At 44.2% G+C, this 18,120-nt stretch overlaps 2 protein-coding genes across 3 annotated transcripts; both read right to left on the reverse strand.

Annotated features, from left to right (window-relative positions):
• Window positions 1-279: 279 nt before the first annotated feature.
• On the reverse strand, window positions 280-5,291 carry LOC124207329 (integrator complex subunit 2-like). Its single transcript, XM_046604725.1, has 16 exons — window positions 4,872-5,291; window positions 4,672-4,810; window positions 4,394-4,610; window positions 4,207-4,337; window positions 3,952-4,143; window positions 3,733-3,882; window positions 3,474-3,650; window positions 3,170-3,418; window positions 2,543-3,107; window positions 2,311-2,466; window positions 2,076-2,228; window positions 1,832-2,012; window positions 1,514-1,763; window positions 1,335-1,445; window positions 1,052-1,274; window positions 280-989 (listed from the first exon to the last, which is right to left on the reverse strand). The coding sequence occupies exons 1-16, from the start codon at window positions 5,174-5,176 to the stop codon at window positions 394-396; spliced, it is 3,795 nt and encodes a 1,264-aa protein (XP_046460681.1). The 5' UTR covers window positions 5,177-5,291; the 3' UTR covers window positions 280-393.
• A 216-nt stretch (window positions 5,292-5,507) lies between these two features.
• Window positions 5,508-17,504, reverse strand: LOC124207327 (microtubule-associated protein 4-like). Of its 2 annotated transcripts, none has more exons than XM_046604723.1 (16): window positions 17,196-17,504; window positions 17,005-17,114; window positions 16,725-16,945; window positions 16,466-16,654; window positions 16,247-16,390; window positions 16,066-16,162; window positions 15,677-15,838; window positions 10,876-11,624; window positions 9,839-10,712; window positions 8,830-8,969; window positions 8,358-8,765; window positions 8,202-8,288; window positions 7,809-8,134; window positions 7,292-7,743; window positions 7,026-7,214; window positions 5,508-6,885 (listed from the first exon to the last, which is right to left on the reverse strand). In XM_046604723.1, exons 1-16 carry the CDS (start codon window positions 17,372-17,374, stop codon window positions 6,683-6,685), a joined length of 4,530 nt encoding a protein of 1,509 aa, XP_046460679.1. In that variant the 5' UTR covers window positions 17,375-17,504; the 3' UTR covers window positions 5,508-6,682. The 2 variants fall into 2 exon arrangements, with proteins under 2 accessions (XP_046460679.1, XP_046460678.1); XM_046604722.1 differs by having other exon boundaries at window positions 7,026-7,217; window positions 17,196-17,502.
• Between the last annotated feature and the right edge of the window lie 616 nt (window positions 17,505-18,120).

The raw sequence follows: 18,120 nt of genomic DNA on the forward strand, positions 1-18,120 counted from the left end.
ACGCGGAAGATGTGCGTCTATTTTGATACTGTGTCCACATTTTGTTCCCTTTTATTATTCAGTAAAACGGGTACAGTATCAAGTTTGATAAATCAGCACAACCGCCACCATTACTACCTACCTGCCAGTTAACGTTGATTTCGGTGCGGGTTTTTTTTAAGACAACAGTTCCCCTTGTCCGAGTTTCTTGCGAGTTGTTCACTTTCATCTTTTTTTTTCATCAAAGAAGAGCACACGTCACTTCATGTTCTCGAGAAAAAAGAAAATTTCCTCCTCCAGTTTTTTTTTGGATACTCTTTTGATTGTATTTACTTTACAATACACATCGTCGCTGTTGCTGGGCGAAGTAACAGGATACATAAAAAAGAATTTTCAATTGTGCAGAATTGTGTCTCAGTAGATTTTCTTGTGTAGAATGGCTTTGTTGCAAAGTTGAGAAAAGGTCCGAGAGACTTCGGCGCCCATTAAACTCGATTCCGGAAGCAATTTGAACAGTTGGCGGATTTGAGTCGGAGTGAAAGGCACAGACAGGTCGGAGGAAGCAGAGAAATCGACGGCTTTAGATTTGCTGTCTATTGGGACGACGGGTGCAGATGGATTGCTGGGCGGATTATTAGTTTTAGCATCGGGCAATTCCCCTTCTTCTAATTCTCCTTCCTCTCGTTCTTTCTTGATATCCACTTCCATTGGGCTTTCATCATCTTCTGGAGGCGTGACAATTTCTTCCTTGATTTTTTCCGAAACGACTTCTGCTTCCTCCATTTCTTCCTCCTCATCAACAACCATCTCGTGATCCAGCTGACGGAGCAGGGAGCTGACGATGCGGTGATCGTACGAGCCGTGTAGACATGATTGCGATAAGCAAACGCGTCCCAATTGAACCAAAAAGCTCACAATGTCGTCAACTAATGGTGGAAAAGCTGTAGCTATTCTCACAAGTGCAGGAAGAGCTGGCAGGTAAATTTCCGTACGACCATTGCTTGGTAAAACTGGACCGAATAAAGAACATGTTACACGAATATCTAAATCGATAGGTAATTGATTTCTTTACCGCTGAGAAGGGTGGATAGAGTGTTGACAGCCAGACGGGCAACATTAAAAGATCTAGGCAGTGCGTACTGTAAAGACAGGTGTGATATGAGATCAACAGCAAAGAGCTGCTTGGCCAAGTCCCCGATAATAGGCTGGGCAAGTAACTCGGGCAGAAAATCGAGACAAATGTGCATGGAAGGGATACCCTGTGTCGTCAACGGCAAGAGAGCCGAAGGATAACCCTATCAAATGAATATCAATCATTATAAATTGTTCAAGCATGTTTCAACTATCCAAAGTACCTGGAAATGGACTAATTTGACCAAATTTGGATCGGCAATAAAAAGTTGATGGAGGAAAGAACAAACAATGCTCTGAATCTCACGCAGTTCTGAAAGCCGTTGATCGTTTGCCTGGGATAAAAAGGTACCTTGTGAGAAATAAAGTTCAACTTGATGCTTTTGAAAAGAATATCAATTACCTCATCCTCGGGAGTCTGTAGGCAAAGCTCGAGTACTATCTGAACGACAGAGCTTTCTTGTGCAGCGATCAAGGCCATTTTAAGCTCTTCACGTTCGCTGTCCGACGTGACTCCTGCCAAATTGCCAGGCCCTTGTGCAGCAACAGGACCGAAAAGCGGTTTGTCGAGTAAATGACGTGACAAATGGGTTCGAGATGCACCTAGCCATGCTTTGAGCATGTATAGAACAATTTGCATAGCCGGTGGGCACCTGATAAAAAAAAACAAAAACAATAATGACCAATCGTCAGTTACTAATTTCATTTGTTGTAAAATTACCTAAAAACTCGTGGATCACACCGCAAAACGTGAAGTGGGTCAAACGTCAAATGATCCTGCGTTAGAGTAGGAGGTGGACAATCTTCCAAAGAAAGCTGCAGCCGGACAGCATTGGCCGTCATTACCCAGAGTTGACGAGGCAGGATCGAGTTCAGTTTCAACCAAACTTGGCGATACATCTCTGAAGAAAATTGGTTTTTTACAGGATATAAATTCTTCAATGATTCTAGAACATGAAACATACCTTGAACCTGTCTGGGAACAGCTTCATTGAGGGTCGATCGAAAGTGCGAGATGAAGGAGTGCGCCACTTGCCACAATGATTTTGGTGGCATAGCCAAGAGCTTCTGCATCAACAGCATGGCCGGTGCTGGACAACCGGCTACGTCGGTGAAAGCTTTAAATGAACAAAAAAAAAAAAAAAAAAACTTTTACTTCTAATTCCAAAGTACATACAAAATTTCTCACAAAATGATTACCTTGGCTCACAGTCTGCGACGAACAAGTTGGAACAGATCCATGTGGGCTGCATAAAGAAGACAATTGGCTATCGTTGACTTCATACATCCAATCTTCCACCAAACACAGCTGTGGAAAATGAGTGGCTAAAAGCCGTAATAATGGTGAAAAGAGTCCTATCGATATTTGATAAATAACAAAGGATTAACATGCGGATTGGAGAAAATGGCCAATCTTGCTTTTAAATGTTACCCGCATAAAGGTGTTGTTCTTTTTCCGCTTGACTGATCAAATATCGAATAGGCAAATCGGCGAAGAACGACTGAGAATAGGATTTGATATTGATACCAGCCACCAAGTAGTTTTTGACTTGAGTCAGACGAGTATCCTCATACAGTAGAGCGTAATATAAAAGTAAAAGCTGGGCCGTGACGGAATGCTCCTGCCCGTCTGTGCTAGCTCGGCGAACGTTCCTGGAAAAACTGTTGGCGAACACAACTCGAATTTCCTCTTCGCTGATTGGGTCATGGCCAATGTCAATGGAACCAGCTACGCCCGATTGATTCTGTTGGTTTTTCGATGGAGATAACGTCAGGATCGAGCTAACATAAACTTCGACCAAACTAGGAAGAAGTGGATGCAATGGAGGACGGCTCTCGCAAAGCTGGCGGTAAACCCAGGTCTTGATCGGCACGCGATGCTTACTAAAAGCTCGGCTTTTCAACAACTGATAGATGCAGTGAACTGGAAGGAATCCTGCAACGTCTGCATTCAAACCGGGAGTGACGGGCACTCGGACAGCGTGAGATGTCACCACCTAACATTCGAATTTAAAAGGATAAGATTTTGACCAAATAAACTTGTTAACAAAGCTCAAACCTGCTCTGGGAATATGTCTTGAGTAAATGCCACCTTCATACGAGCAGTAGAAGCGGGCCGGAGTAAAAGCCTCATGCCAAGCGTTGAGCAGACCAGGTCGCAAACTGCGCTCAACTGTCCACTGTGAAAGTGGATAGCCATTAGTAATAACATCTCTCCAAAACTGCTCCTCGCTGTTTCCATGCACTTGCCAGAGGAAGTCGCTGGCGATTTTTCAAAGTAGCTTTCTTCCCTCACCAACCATTTCACCTAAAATCACAAAATATAACAACTGATATTAATTACGAATAACTTGCGATTATACCCATCGAAAACCGCTTTGTTCTTGGTCGGGCAAGGCGATGAGAGATGGACAAGCCATCAGCATGCAGAGTCCCAGGGCAACGAAACGAAGGCCAGCTTCGGTTGGCGGTGGACGACAGGTAATTAATTGCAATAAAAGCCCACCTTCTTCGTCGTACAACTTCATTCCTGCTATACCCTACAAATATTGAAATAAAGGGTTAGTTTTTCAATTCCAACACCCCTATCTAACATACTATTATTGGAATGAATAGAATTACTTTTAAAGCACAATACAGTCGTAAAAGGGCCGACGCATCAACAGCACAACGGTCAGGTAACGGCTCATCAGCAGCCATTTGAACAAACGACTGCAAACTTCTCAGTAGCTCTTGGCGTAAAGTATGTAACGCAGTGGCACGATCATGTCGCTGTAAAATAAGGAAATAGAGTTAAATACGTTGACGGCTAACATAAAGTACATTTAAAGAAAGCTAAACCTTTTGTCCATTCCTAATGAAAAGAGAAAACCAGGTGCGGATATTTGCATCTCCACCCAAAAGTAGACCAGAGATAAACGGTACGACATCTCCCAACTGGGTTTCAATTTTATCTGTTTTGATCATTTTATGGCAGGATGCATAGTCCAAACTAAGTAAAACAGCCAGAGCCGGCATTCTGCACATCTCCACCTGATAGGGAAAAAAACCTTAAACTAAAGAGAACAAAGCTTTGTCAGAGATAAAAAAACTTACACATTTAAGTTGGATCATCAAAATCTGATTTGGGCACATCCTGCAGAGGGATCTAAGTGTTTCTAATCTGGCCCGTCCAAGGAAGGATTCTTCTTCATATCTTTCACCATTGCTAATCAAACTCTGGCAAACTTGAAACAAACTACTTCTAAAATATAGTTCAAACCACACTTTGGAAAAATATTACCTTCATTGAAAGTATCAGGCATATTAGCCACTATTCGACATATGAAAGATGGACCGTGAAGTGTTCTCAAGAGAGCTTCTGCAACTTCTGTTATAGGTAGCAGAATTGTCAGCTCTGCTAAAGCAACACACAGCACATCAGCTACTTCATCAAAATAGATTTCCTGGTCCAACAGTTCACTGCTTTTGTATGTGGTTTCTGGTCTGATTTCTTTGCTCTAGAAATTAAAATAAGAAACAATAATATTGTGGAAAATGAATGCTTTATGAGGAATCTACTTGTGCCATGAGTGTGAGGAGCTCACTGAGAAACAGCCTTAATTTCCTCGTTGGATCACTCCTTTCAAATTCCAGTGCATAACTGTTTGATAGTGACTGAATCAAGACAGAGTCTTCAGTTTGATTACCAAGCTTTTGACTGCAATACAAATTTTGATTAAAAATAAAAGAAGTAGTCATAACAATAGTAAAGAAAATACCGTAGCATTTGTTCTTTCTTGACGTCAACCTCAAGAGCATGGAAATCAATTGAAAGTAACCCAACTATGGAATTGACAATTTCACGACCGGATAATATTTGGAAGACCATTCTTCGAGATTTGGTGCATTCACTAGATTGGTCCAGTGGGCCTATCAAACTCATTCTAGCCAAACATGGCATAACAGCTCGAATTTCTTCTTCGTTACATTCCGCTAAGTTATCTACATCCAAATTCTGTAGAGCTTGAAACACACGAGGCGAAACATTTCGTTTCGAAACGGAACGAATCGGTGGCATCGGCATTTTATTGGCAAAATATTGTGTTTTTAAGACCACAATCAATCAACAAATCGCCATGGAGTGGTTTACATAGCAAGCTTGATTTTCATGTGAACCATTGTGTTGTCAAGGCAACGAGCAGACGAAACTGATTCTGATCCTCTAGCGGCAAAACGTAGGAACTACAGTTTACACGGCGCCTTATTAGGGCGAATCCGGATTGCTCGGATAGCTCACGACTCACGTCATCCGACTGAGCAGATGACAAGATGATCAAAGCTACAAGGGGCACTAATGTTGCACTCAACGGACATGATAATAGCAAGTTATAAACTTATAATGATTTAAAAAGACGTTTCTCCCCATTGCTTTTCATTTATTTGCGCTACAATGTTGTAACTCGCACTTCTCACGTAATGGATTACAAAATGTGGAGGGTATTGCATCCAAAAGTTGAAGACGGAAAGGAAACACAATCTTTGAACGTATAAAAACGAAACTCATCCAATTAAAAAAAAAATCAGCGCAATCAATATTTTAAATTAATTACCATGTGGTTGTAAGAAGTAGAGAAGAGAGTAGGAAGAAGCAGCAGTGGACACAATCACCTCGGCTGGACATTGGCGTGACTATCAACAACAGAAAATAGGGGGGGGGGGGAGAGAAAAATAAAAGCAAAGGCAAACCGTTGCTGTGCGCGGCAAATTTGAAATTGAAAATCATGAAACCCCACAAACACAAAAGAGAAAACAAAAAGAAATTATGGAATCGAGCAAGAGGGGGAAAAAAAACGAAGGGACGACATTTTCTTTCATGACTTTTGACACGAATACAGTTAATAATAAAATAGGTGATTATTAGCCGAAAGAGCGTTGGTGGGTGGGAGTGCAGGGCGTGCGAAAGTAATATTTAGCCATTAGGGGGAAGTAAAAGAGGTTTTCACAATCCTTTTACATATTGTTGATGTTGTGTGTTGCCAAGAAAGAAATGTGGGGGGAGGGGGGATAGCAGTACATTAACTCACGCACACGCTTTCACACACGCTCACTCACACGCAGGGGGGAAAAATGATTGATGATTCTTGAATCTCTTCCTTGATATCTTTACAGGGGCCCGCAATCGCAACAAAGTTTTCACGTAGCCATTCTCCATTTCTTTATTTCCCTAGTACTTAAATTGTTCGTTTCTTCTCTCTTTCGGCTCGGATTCAACTATTTTGAAATCTTTAATTATTATTTTTTTTTTACCTTTATTGTCTTTTAGAAAATTGCAAACGATGGAGGAAAAAAAAACATTTAAAAGAAAAAACGAGAACGTTTAAAAAGCTGGCAGACGATGAATCATGAGCGAATGAAAGAGAGACGGGCGGTATACATAGCAGGCGGCGGTAGGGAGTTATTATAATATGGTTGGGCGTTTTCCACTCGTTATTTCCTTTTTCCCTCTCTATTTTTTTAAATCTCCTTGGTTATCTCGAACCTTTCACATTTAAAACACGCTTAATTCTGATGCTTTTTAACCTGCTCTACATTATTCCGCGTCGGCCGGTGCAGGAGCAAGAGCGACTTCGGGTGTTGCTGTGGTTACTTCGGGAGCAGCCGAAGCGCTGGATGCTGATTTGGCTGCTCCCGGCGATTTGGTTGCCGCACCAGTTTTGGTTGCACCAAGCTTGGAAGTTGATGTCGTCGTCTTTGCGATCGGCTTACCAGGCGTGGCCGTTCTGCTTGCAACACCTGGGAAGAAATAAAAAAATAAGAAAATGTAATTTAGGAGAGAGATAAAAGGTAGATGTTAAAAGTCAATCAAAACGCCCTTCTTTTCCAACACGCTCTGAACAACAACAACAACAACCGCAAAAACAATGAAACCTTACTCTTCAATGGCGCCGGGCGAGTAGGGGTGGCGGTGGTTGTTGCGGGTTTAGTGGCTGCGAGTTTGGTGCTGGCTGCGGTGGGTCTGGGAGTAGCGGATTTCGTAGCTGTGCCATTAACGATGGGCTTGGCCGTAGTGCGAGTCGTTGACGTAGCAGCGGGTTTCGGCTTGATGTCGCCGTTGGTAGTAGCTGCTGCACATTTCAAAAAAGAATTGACATGTGAAAATCCAGCGGAAGAATGTATACAAGCAAAAGGTAATAAGTACCAGCAGATTTGGTGGCTGCGGTGGCGGCTGGGCGACTAGTGGCACTGGAAGCTTTAGCAGGAGCGGAAACGATACGACGCGGTGGTGTCGCAGATGTGGTCGAAGCGGTGGTGCGAGAAGACGAGGTGCTCGTGGCCGGTTTGGCCGGAGATGCCGTCTTGGCTACTCCGTTCACAGCTGGCGTTACTCTCTTGGCTGGAGTGGCAGTAACTGTCCGGCTGGCGACAGTTGTCGTGGTGGTGGTGGTGGTAGTCTTTTTCACCGTCGATGTAGTAGACACTGCGGGTTTGGCAGCAGGTCTAGTGGTCGCAGGAGCTGCTCTAGGGGCAGCAGGCTTAGGAGCAGGAGAAGCAGGGGCAGCTGGAGTAGCTTTTCTCAGTGGAGATAATTTGGTCGGACGCGCTGGTTTCGTCGAATCAGCTGATGGTTTAGCGTCAGTGGTAGCAGCACGGCTATAGAAATCAATAAAAATTCAATTAATCCAAAGATCTAGTACAGTGATCATTTATTAGCATACCGTGTAGCTGGTTCCAGTTTCTTAACTGAATCCTTAGCAGCAGGTTTAGCGGCTAGTGAACTGGCAGCAGGTTTAGCGGCCAGTGGACTAGCAGCCGGTTTTGACGGAGTAGACGTAGTCTTCTTTGCAGCTGCGACGGGTTTCTTAGCGGCAGGAGACTTGGCAGCAGCCTTTGATGCCACTGCTGCTGTAGCGGCGGCTGCAATGCCAATGGCTGTTCCAGTCACAATCAAAGCGGGTGCTTCAGAACCGATAGTAGCCGAATCGGAAACTGGACTCTCCAAAAGTCGTGGTTCGACCGTTTCCTGTGTGCTACTAACTTCCACCTAACGACGTCAAGAAACAGAATTGTATTTAACCTGTCAAGTTCGATTTCAGACCAATCGAATTCACCTCTTTGACGTCCGGTACGACTTCATCTGGAACTAACTCTGGTTCTTGGACAGTCGAGGAAATGATGGTAGATTGGGTTTCTTCAACCTAAGAATTGGGAGCCAGTAACAAGTTAGATGGGAGATCAAATAAAAACCAGTTGTGTGACATTCAAACCTGTTGGATGTGTGCTTCGACATCTTCTGCTTGAGAAACAGCTTCTTCCATCTGAGGTTGGTGAACAACATCAGGCTCAACAACTTCATCTTTATGAACAATTTCTTCTTCTTGGTTGACAGCTTCTTCTGGGTGGACAATTTCCTCCTGATGAATAGTTTCTTCTGGGTGGACAATTTCCTCCTGATGAACAGTTTCTTCTGGGTGGACAATTTCTTCCTGATGAAGGGCTTCTTCTTGGTGGACACCTTCATCTTTGTGAACAACTTCTTTTACCGGTTCTGGCTCAGGAATGGTGATTTCTGGTTCAAGTTCATCAACAGTCAGTTTTTCCAGCTGATTGCCAAGATCATTGGCCTGGCAATTGGTCTGGATGCAGGTTTCATCAGCCTTGCCTTCAGGTTCCAACTGGACATCAGAGTGAAATAAGAAGATTAAGCAGGGCTAATGGAAAAAAGAAAATGTTTCTTACATCAACGCCAGAGCTTGTGTCTGCAACCTCAGTGTTGGTGACGCTTTCCTCCTTGTTTGTCTCTGACTGCCTGTAATCATTGAAGGTCCAGTCATCTTCAGAATCTTCAACTTCATCCATGGTACCGTCTCCTTTCGACTCTACAAGATTAGATAAAAATAGGGCATGTTATCAGTACGGGAGTAGAAACAAAACTATGCGTAGCAAACGCCCTTAGATTCCGGCAACACCTTTTTTTGAATCTAATTCTAGGTGCATACATACAAAAAGAAACCAAACAACAGTCTAAGTAGCTATATAAATGGGAATAATATAAACTGTTTCTTTTGAATTCCAGCCAACTACCTAATACGACTTTTTGTGCAGCTGACATGACTTAACACGACAATTGAGCAACGCTTAGCAGAGGCAGAATTGACACTTTGCCGGCTTCGTGAGAAATCGGAATCTGGAATAGTCTGGCGAGAAGAACAGCTGAATGCAAATTAATGGAAGTAGCTATAGAAATGCCACCTAGCGTGAATGACGCCAAACGCTTATCAAATGAGAAGGTGACTTTGAAATACAAAAAAAAAAAAGCCTAATAAAACAAAAAAAAAATATACATAATAATAACCGTGAGACATTCTGCCGATAAGAGAAAAAGAGGAGGGTTCACAGCTTTCAGCACATAAATGATGGTAGGAACTTGACACGCCGCATCGAACAAACAAAAAGATTATCGATGATTCAAACGGGTGAAGATTTGACACGGAAACCTTACGATGTTGACAATTTGTCTTTTTTGTTGATCCTCAAAAGAAAAAATAAATACCAAACAGCTGCCGTCTCATGAAAAACGAAAGAAACTCATTTGGAAAAGGAAAATAAATAGGAAGCTATTAAGATTTAGACGCCCGAGCCGGCGGTGATTTAGAACCGGATTTTTTGTTTCTTTCCCTCTCGTGTTTCTCGCTCCTTTTCTATAGGACAATCAAAGGAAATGGAAGGGAAAGAAAAAAAAAGGTACCGTTAATTGCGTTAGACGCGTTGTGAATATCGTCAAGTGCGTCGGAGCGTGGCGAAATGTTCAGCTCCTCCTGAGGTTCGTCCATTTCGTCGTCTTCAGGGTCATCGTTGGCTGCGGCCAAGAGAACGGCCAGCTGTGAATCGTTGGATGAGCGAATCAGCAATTCCGTAGCGGAGAGTTTACGCTCACTGGAGCTAACCACCGACGACGACGAGTCTTCTACTTCGGTCTGCTGCTGCTGCTGTTGGTGTTCCAACGGCCAAGACTCGCTAGGGCGGAATTCGAATTCGGGGGCGTGCAAATTCCAGTGGAAATCCGGATCATTTTCAGCCGGGGCAATCACCGCCGACGCAGAAACAATATCTGGCTGCTGCTGCTGCTGCTGGCAATCGACAATAAGAGCGGAATCGACGACCGATGACGAGCTAACAACGAAATCCGTTTCGTCTCCGGCGATGCCCTCATCCACAAAAGAACCGTCATCAAAAATAGCAGCTGCCGGTTGTTGTTGTTGTTGTTGCTGCAGGTGATCCTCTTCTTCTTCATCGTCTTCCTCCTCTTCGGCCACAACTTCATCCTCTGCGACTGGATGGGCAACTGCAGGAGGGAAAGAGACGGAATTTTCCTCCGAGGCCCACATTTGACGGTCGGCTTCGGTTATGGCTCGGCCGTTCATGTCGCAGACGCCAATCAAATCCTCAATGGGACTGATGATCTGCTCGGTCGGGGCCTCCGTCTCTTCGGATTGACCCACAAAGATCAGACTGGGCTGGCCGCTAAGCTCTTCGTCGTATTGGTTCCAGTCGACGCCAGCCGGTTGGGCAGTGCCGGATGTTTGGTCCCAGGTCGATCCATCACTGCTCAAATGGAAATCCTGATAAACATAAACAAAATAAAAACCCGAAAAAGGGATAATGAGAAAGTTGTTGGTTGAGTTTTTGGTTGTTTTGTTCACGTTGTGTTGTTTGAAACATGTGTAATGGAGGCAACACGCAAGGCTAATTATCTATGGATCTGTTACGGGGCGATTAGCTTACAGATTTCGATTCCAAAGTCACGACGTCGGCAGCGTCAAATTGTTCCAGTTCACGGCCCCATTTGGCCGCTACTTTCTCGTACTGGTCGCGGACCACGTCCAAATCCATGTCTGGATCGGGTAGCGGAACGACAGACGTAGCGGCAAAATGGCGCTCGGACGAGTCACGACCGGCCTCGATTTCCAGAGCTTCGATTTCCGGGTCTTTCCAGCCCCACTGAGCCGTCGATCCGTCGTAAACCTCTGGCGTTTCGGCCGTGTCGCCGTTGAACGAATCGCCAATGGCCTCCTCCTCCTCTTCTTCTCCGTGCTGTTGCCAATTGGCGGCGTCAAACTCGGAAGGCGAATCGACGCCTTGATAAAAGTGGTGATTGTCGTGTCCTTCCGGCGCTAGGAGCTCGTCTCCGTTACCAAACGGATTGCTGGAATCGAATGGATTTTGCGGCTGCTGTCCGTCGGCCGTCTGCTGCTGCTGCTGAGACTGTTGCTGCCACGAAGTTTCATCCGTGAAGACGGCACCACCTTGAGGCTCGCTCCATCCCCACTTGGCCGCCAATTTCTCATATTCCTCTTGTTGCTGCTCCATGCTGGGTGTGTTGTCCTCCAGGACCGAGGTCGGGGCGGGTGGGAGCGGCCGGCGCGCAATCAGTTCCGGTTCGCGGAAGAAGACGACAATGACGCTGATGTTATCCGACGATCCTTTTTGTTTGGCCGCCTGCACCAACCGACCACTCAGTCCGCTGATATCAGCTAAAATAAATCAACACAAACAACAAATTTATTTGAATTCAAATGATGTCATAACATGTCAAAAAATCGAGGAGGGGGGAAAAAGACACGACATGTGTCAATCTTCCGCATCAAATGGTCCGCGACAAGATGGCCGAAAAAAACACCGGTTCTTCGTAGTATAATTCTATTGAAATGCGATGCGGGTTCCGACTCAAGGCCACCACCACAGAAATACTCGCAGGAATGTTTCTTTCTCACTCCCCTTTTTTTCGTGAATAGAAGAAGAAGAAACCACATGTTCGGCACCATCGTCTCTCCACATATGGTTAACATCGTGCCTCGTGTCTTTTACCTTTTCTTATTCAAAATAAAAAAAGCTCTAGCGCTAGTTGCCCCCCGTTGTGTGGTTTTGGCCATCCACCATCCCCACCTCCAATCACAAATTCCAATCGACATGAAGAAGAAGAAGAAGAAAAAACGACGGCGTCGACGTCCTGGTGGCGGTGACTGCGTACGTTTTTGCACGACACCTCTGACCTCCAAGAATAGACACGAAAAAGAAAAAAACCGGGGGTCCGTGCATGTACTACACTTCCGCGTGCAAACTAAACAAAAGAGAGAGAGAGAGGCCTTGCGGTGGCTGTTCGCGGGAGACATACACACACACACATGTTTTAAAAAGAAGAAGCAGCGCGTGATGGTTCCAGCAGCGGAGGAACTCGACTGTAAATTTCATCCCCCCTTCAAAAAAAGATACTTCATCTTCTTCTTCATATCAATTCCTCTTTTTTTTACTCACAACAGGTAAAAGAATATACATATTAAGTATGTCGCGGGGGAGTAGAACAATGAACCTCAAAATGAGCTTATAGACAGCCGGAGAGCTCCGGAATGGATACATGCATCTAGTGGTGCGTGACTTGCTTCTTCTTCTTCTTCTTCTATACAAGACAAAAAAAAAAGTTGTTTCTTCTTCTTTTCTTTTTCTTTTAGAAAAGATCCCCCCACCAATGGCCGGAAGGCGGACTCTCTTCAACCACTACCGACTTTCAAGCTACTTAGGGAGGAGGAACCGTCGGGCTCCAGTGCATCCGGTCACCTTGGCTCAGACGAAACACAAGAAAAAAACGGGAAGAAACTAGAAAACCAAAAAAGAACTAAAAGGGACGCTGCAAAAGACGCCATCTTCTTCCGTCTCGACGATCCGGATGATGGATTAACATCATCCGGATCCCCCCCATAAATAGCCTAAAAGGACGGAGATGATACGACTAGGAAGAAATTAATAAAAATGGGAATTGTGGCACGAGTCTCTTTCTTCTTCCGCCGAATAATTAGCAGTAAATTTTGTCAAAACAATCAAGTAGAACGTGTGTTTCTGTGTGGAGGTGGACGTCGAAAAGCGGATGTGGATGGGCAGCTGCTGCTTGTCCAGCATCTAAAAATACCGGATTTCAAGACCGGTAGAGAAAAAGCGAGAAGAGAATCCGGGCAACTTGTGTGTGTATACACAAACACATTTCGCTTTTTCCTTCCACCACGTATAAACTGTACGCTAGGAGTGAGGGCCGGTGAATCATCATCTCATTTGGAATGGAATTCATCGATCTTTTTACATCCATCCCTCCTGATGGAGTAGAAACCATAGTGAACAGACGGTAGAGAGCCAGAGGGGGGAGAGAGAGAGAGCCGGAGTAAGAAAAAAAGAGGGGAGAGTAACAAGACTCCCTTATTCGACTCTCTCTCACTGTGAGTTGTGTGTGTGTGTAGGTTTTACCAAAAAGGATTCTCCCTTGGAGAGGAAGAAGAAGAAGTCTCCCTCGTTGACGAAGAGTGGGGGGCCCGATGACGTGTCGTATAACTTATAACATCCCAATTCGACGAATAACGTTCTCTTCTCTAGCTCGGTCCCATCTTCAAACCGCATCCATCCCAGCAGAAAATTTTTCGTATACAAATCCCGCACACACACAGACACCCAGTGACACAACCCGGGGGCCATCTGGAACCTCCACATTCCCGACCCCAGCTATACTATAACCATCACGGTCGGGTTATTACTGAAAGATTACCCAGCGGCTTTTCCAAGGTGGGGTTCTTTTTGACACTTTTTTCTTCACCATCCGCAACTAGGAGCCAGTTGAATTTTTCATCAAAAAAGAGAGAGAGATTCTCCTGAACTAACGACCGGTGTCGAGACGTGCATTCGACATCTCTCGCCTTTCCACCAACTCTCGTAAAAAATGTATTAGCCCATTCCGCACGCTGGGCAAGGTCAAAAACGAAGAAGAAGAAAAAGGCAAAACGAAATGACGTCGCATTCTGTGTGTGTGTGTGTGCAACCAGCCACTCGTTTTTCCTTTTTCCTCTTTTGCTAGGTTCGTGTTTCTCGGCGTCTAAAGTCGACTGCGCAATAAATAATAATATCTTGATACAAGACACGAATACTACTGCTAAAGCAACAAATCCATCAAAAGACAAACACGACGACCGATCCACACACCCAACCGTGAAAACCGGCGCCACCATTTTATAAATGTTGACTCATAGACACTCGTGTCATAATATTTGGCAAGAAATGCAAAACTTGTAATCCAATTGGGGGCCACTTACCACAATCTTTTGGCTTATTCTTTTTTTTTTTTAAATCCCCCAAAACGTCCGTTCACGATTAATCAAATAGTTGAACGGGCTGGATTTCACCGGGGCGGGGATGGATAGATTATATCAAATCAAAGGAAGTTGAATTGTCGATGGGTTCGAAACAAACAAACGACGTATGGCGTTGTTCAAAAATTGTTGAACAAGACAAGACAGGAGACTAGCGGTATCCACCACACCCAGGCAACGACTGAATACGGGGGGAGAGGACTAGTGCCGGCCGGGTCCGACACACACACGCTCAAGGGCAGGACCCGTCCGCCATGAAGCCATCCGACGGCAGCGACGTGAACGACGCCTCGGCGCCGCCTTAACCACCACCCAACTTCCTCCCCATCTCCCGTTTTCCCCTCAAGGAAAGAAAATTCTTTTTGATTATCCCCCCTTCTTCCTATTTCTTTTTTTTGCATCGATCGACTGCAAGTGGAGGCTCTAGTTTTTGTTGGTTTTTTTACTGCTTGGGGAATAATAAAACATTCCCGAGATATTTTCATCACGACAAAATAAGACTTGGGATAAGAAAAATAAAAAAGTTTTGGGGCGAAAAAAGGTGGCGGCCATCCGAACATTTTCATCTCCGGCCGTATCCGTTTCGTGTCGCTAAGCCGGAATGAATGGGAAAACAAACTTTTCACTGGCGCAATGATACAATTTGGTTACTTTTTTAACTTGAATAGCATTAGTCGAGCTGTGGGTCTTCCTTAGTAATTAAAATGCGCCCCAAACTAAAGAGCGTTGCTCATTTATCAGCGGTGGCGTCCATTTAATCAAAACAATCAGAAAATTGAGGGAAGAAAATGAAATGGCATTCTGCTGTCCTGGTTAGGGACGTCATGTCAGAAAAAATGTTAAGGAAAAACAGTAGTGAGTCATAACGGGTGGAGGGGACACGCCCTGTCTCTTTCGTTGGCAGTGACATCTCCTATTTCCAATCTACTGAAAATGCTTAAAAGGCCACGTATTTTGTTTTGATATCAAATGTTTCTGTTTGGTTTGCTTTAACGGAGGAGGAGGGATCAACTGCCATGTTCGGGTTTTTCCACATTTTTAGACAAATCTTTCTTATTCTTCGTTCCCCCCAAACCCGGCGTCAAAATCGCTCGAATGACCACGTCTAGTCCCTAACAGCCCTGAGGGGCCGAGTAAGGGGAACCAAACATAGCCGCTGGAGATAATACATTCAATAGGACTATGTGCGGTTTTTGTATAGGATCAATCAAGGGACTCTATAGAGTCCTCCTCCTCTCCCCCTAGCCGACCCACCCCCCCCCCACCTTTTTTTCGTCTGCAGTCTAGGCCGGAAGTGAGAGGTAGTGACGTCAACCAGGTGTTTTTAAATGGGGAGGGCGATTTCCAGGTGGTACTGGACAAAAAAGATATTAAATATAAAAGAGAGAGATGGTACTTACTCTCGTGGTGCAAGTACTGGAGTACTATGAAGGCGGATTCATCCACGCCGATCGTATCCCAAAGGCCATCACATCCGATTATCAAGAAATCCTCTTGGCCATCAAGCGTCATGGCCACCATGTCTGGCTCAGCAGTAACGTAAGGTTTGTAGCCGGCGTCGCCTGCCAAAAACACCAAAGCCAAAAAAGAAGAAGATGATGGGATGTTTTATTAGGCAGTACATCATTCAGATTATTATTGCCGGAATACGGCTGGGAAAGTTGTTTTTGTTTTTTTGTTATTTTCTTTCCTCAATGTCGCGCCACATTAAACACTGATTCAATTATTAGTGGCGGGACCAACGGCAGTGTAGTAACAACAAAAATATGAAATAGAAATCGTCACGCACCGATAGCCCGAGACACGGCAAGTTGTCCGTTAACGCGGTAAGCTCCGTCCCAGAAAATCACCTCACCGCCAAGATTTGATATCCTTTCCTTCTCGTCCTGTAGGTAATAATAATTTTTTAAAAAAGAAAAATACACAATTAGTTTGAAAGTTGTTTTTTTAAGTTTGTCGGAGTTATTTACAATCCTGTCCGGTTTGTGTGGATTGACCAGCTGTGTGGCGACGCCATCTTTCACTAAAACGGCCTGAGAATCTCCCAGCCACGCCGTCAAAAGTAAGTTGCCCCTAATGAGGCTTACCACCGCTGTTGTTCCTCCTTTCAATCTCTATGTGTGTTCACATACAAAAGGGAAACATTAGAATTGTTCGGCAAACAATGAAAGCGCATGAATGCAACTAACCTCATTTTCGTGTTCTGTTACAAATGCCAAGTCAGTTGCTAAAAAGGCTTCCCTCAAGGCTTCACTCGGTTCCGTGGCGAATTTCGGATTGGAAACCAATTTCTCGTGAAGCTGGGAAGCCGCGTAAAATGCCGCGTCTGTGCCAGCATGACCATCGAAGACGGCATAGTAGCTTGTGGGTACATCATCCTGTCAAACCAAATATTTACTCAAATGACTCATTCTTCTTTTTCGGTGATGACACGGTTCTCTTATTTACCCTGATGGAACAAATTTTGTTGAGGTCTTGTATCACTACATGGCGATCTTCCATTTTCCTCCTGCCATTTCTGATCGCATGCACAGATACTGGGTGAAGAGTTCTGTTGCTAAAAGATAATTCGGTGCAAAGGCTCTCAAACTTTTGGTTGTTGAGGAACTCAAAACAAACGTTATTGATTTTGGATGTCACTAGCTGCATTAGCTTTACTGGTTCGTAGCCTGTAAAAGGAATGCCATTAGGAACTAGACGAAACAAATGCAGATGTGTTTGTTGTCACCTTTAACATCTCTGTTTACGGCACCATCAACATCATCCTTACTTATGCAGAAGCGTACTTCCCACAGAATAAGGCTAGCCAAGTGAGCAAGCAGTTTAGAAGGGCAATTCCTGTGCAACACAAGTTGAGATAAGCCAGTGATCAAAAATCAATTGAGCCGATGAATCATAGCCGATTATGTTACAACATACTTTTGCTGAAGGTACTGTAGAGTCCAATCGACTATTTCGCCGTCCACTTCATTCTCTCGAATGCTATGCGAACCAACTTTCACTGGTAACGGGTCATTTACGTTAACTGTCGATTGAAAAGTTTCAAAAAAGTGTCGGTACAAATCCGCCGGAACAATTGTGGAACCATTGGATGCCATCGTCAAATAAAACACAAGCAAAGAATAGAAAAAAAGAGTCTTCGTAATTGTCAAACCACTCCCACTATCCGTCTGCAAACGCCAAATGGTAAAGCGCGGGATTGGATGGATAAAATACGCGGGAACTCGTCGTACAGTGTGTGGTTGAACTTGAAATCGTTATAATGCTGAAATTAAACTGACTGACAAAGGACGTTTATCACCCGCTGAACAAATTTCTTTGTAAATATTTACTTGAGTTTCGTAAAAGGTAGAGATAGTTTTAAATTTTTATCTAAAGCTGCCCCCCACGACACGAACCGATAAGATGGCGCTGTCCTCTCAGAGTGATAGGGGGAAGTTTTATATCCGTAATTTAAAACCTTTTTATGATAAGAAAATCTAATGTGACATTGGCGGATTGAACGTCATATTCACAATTAAAATGTAATTAATTTAAAAGAATAAATTTGAGTTGTTAGATAAGAATTTTTGGAGTGGTATCTGACGCTCGTAGTTCGCACTGGCCCTTAATTGGACCACTTTGCATAATCGAGTGAAGGTAATGGACAGTGACTAAATGTACGACTCAAAGTACTCAGAAGTCAACTTTGGAGCGTGAGACCACTAGCCGAGATACCGGGGCTTCATCGGTATAAGACCTGTCGTATACGTCATGTCGATAGATGGCGTTCAACTGAAGAAGTCCCGCCATTTTTTTTCAACGAATAATTCCAAAATCACTTCCCACACTTTACCCTCTGCCG

This window comes from Daphnia pulex, chromosome 11, assembly GCF_021134715.1.
Source record: "Daphnia pulex isolate KAP4 chromosome 11, ASM2113471v1".
Lineage (NCBI taxonomy): Eukaryota > Metazoa > Arthropoda > Branchiopoda > Diplostraca > Daphniidae > Daphnia > Daphnia pulex.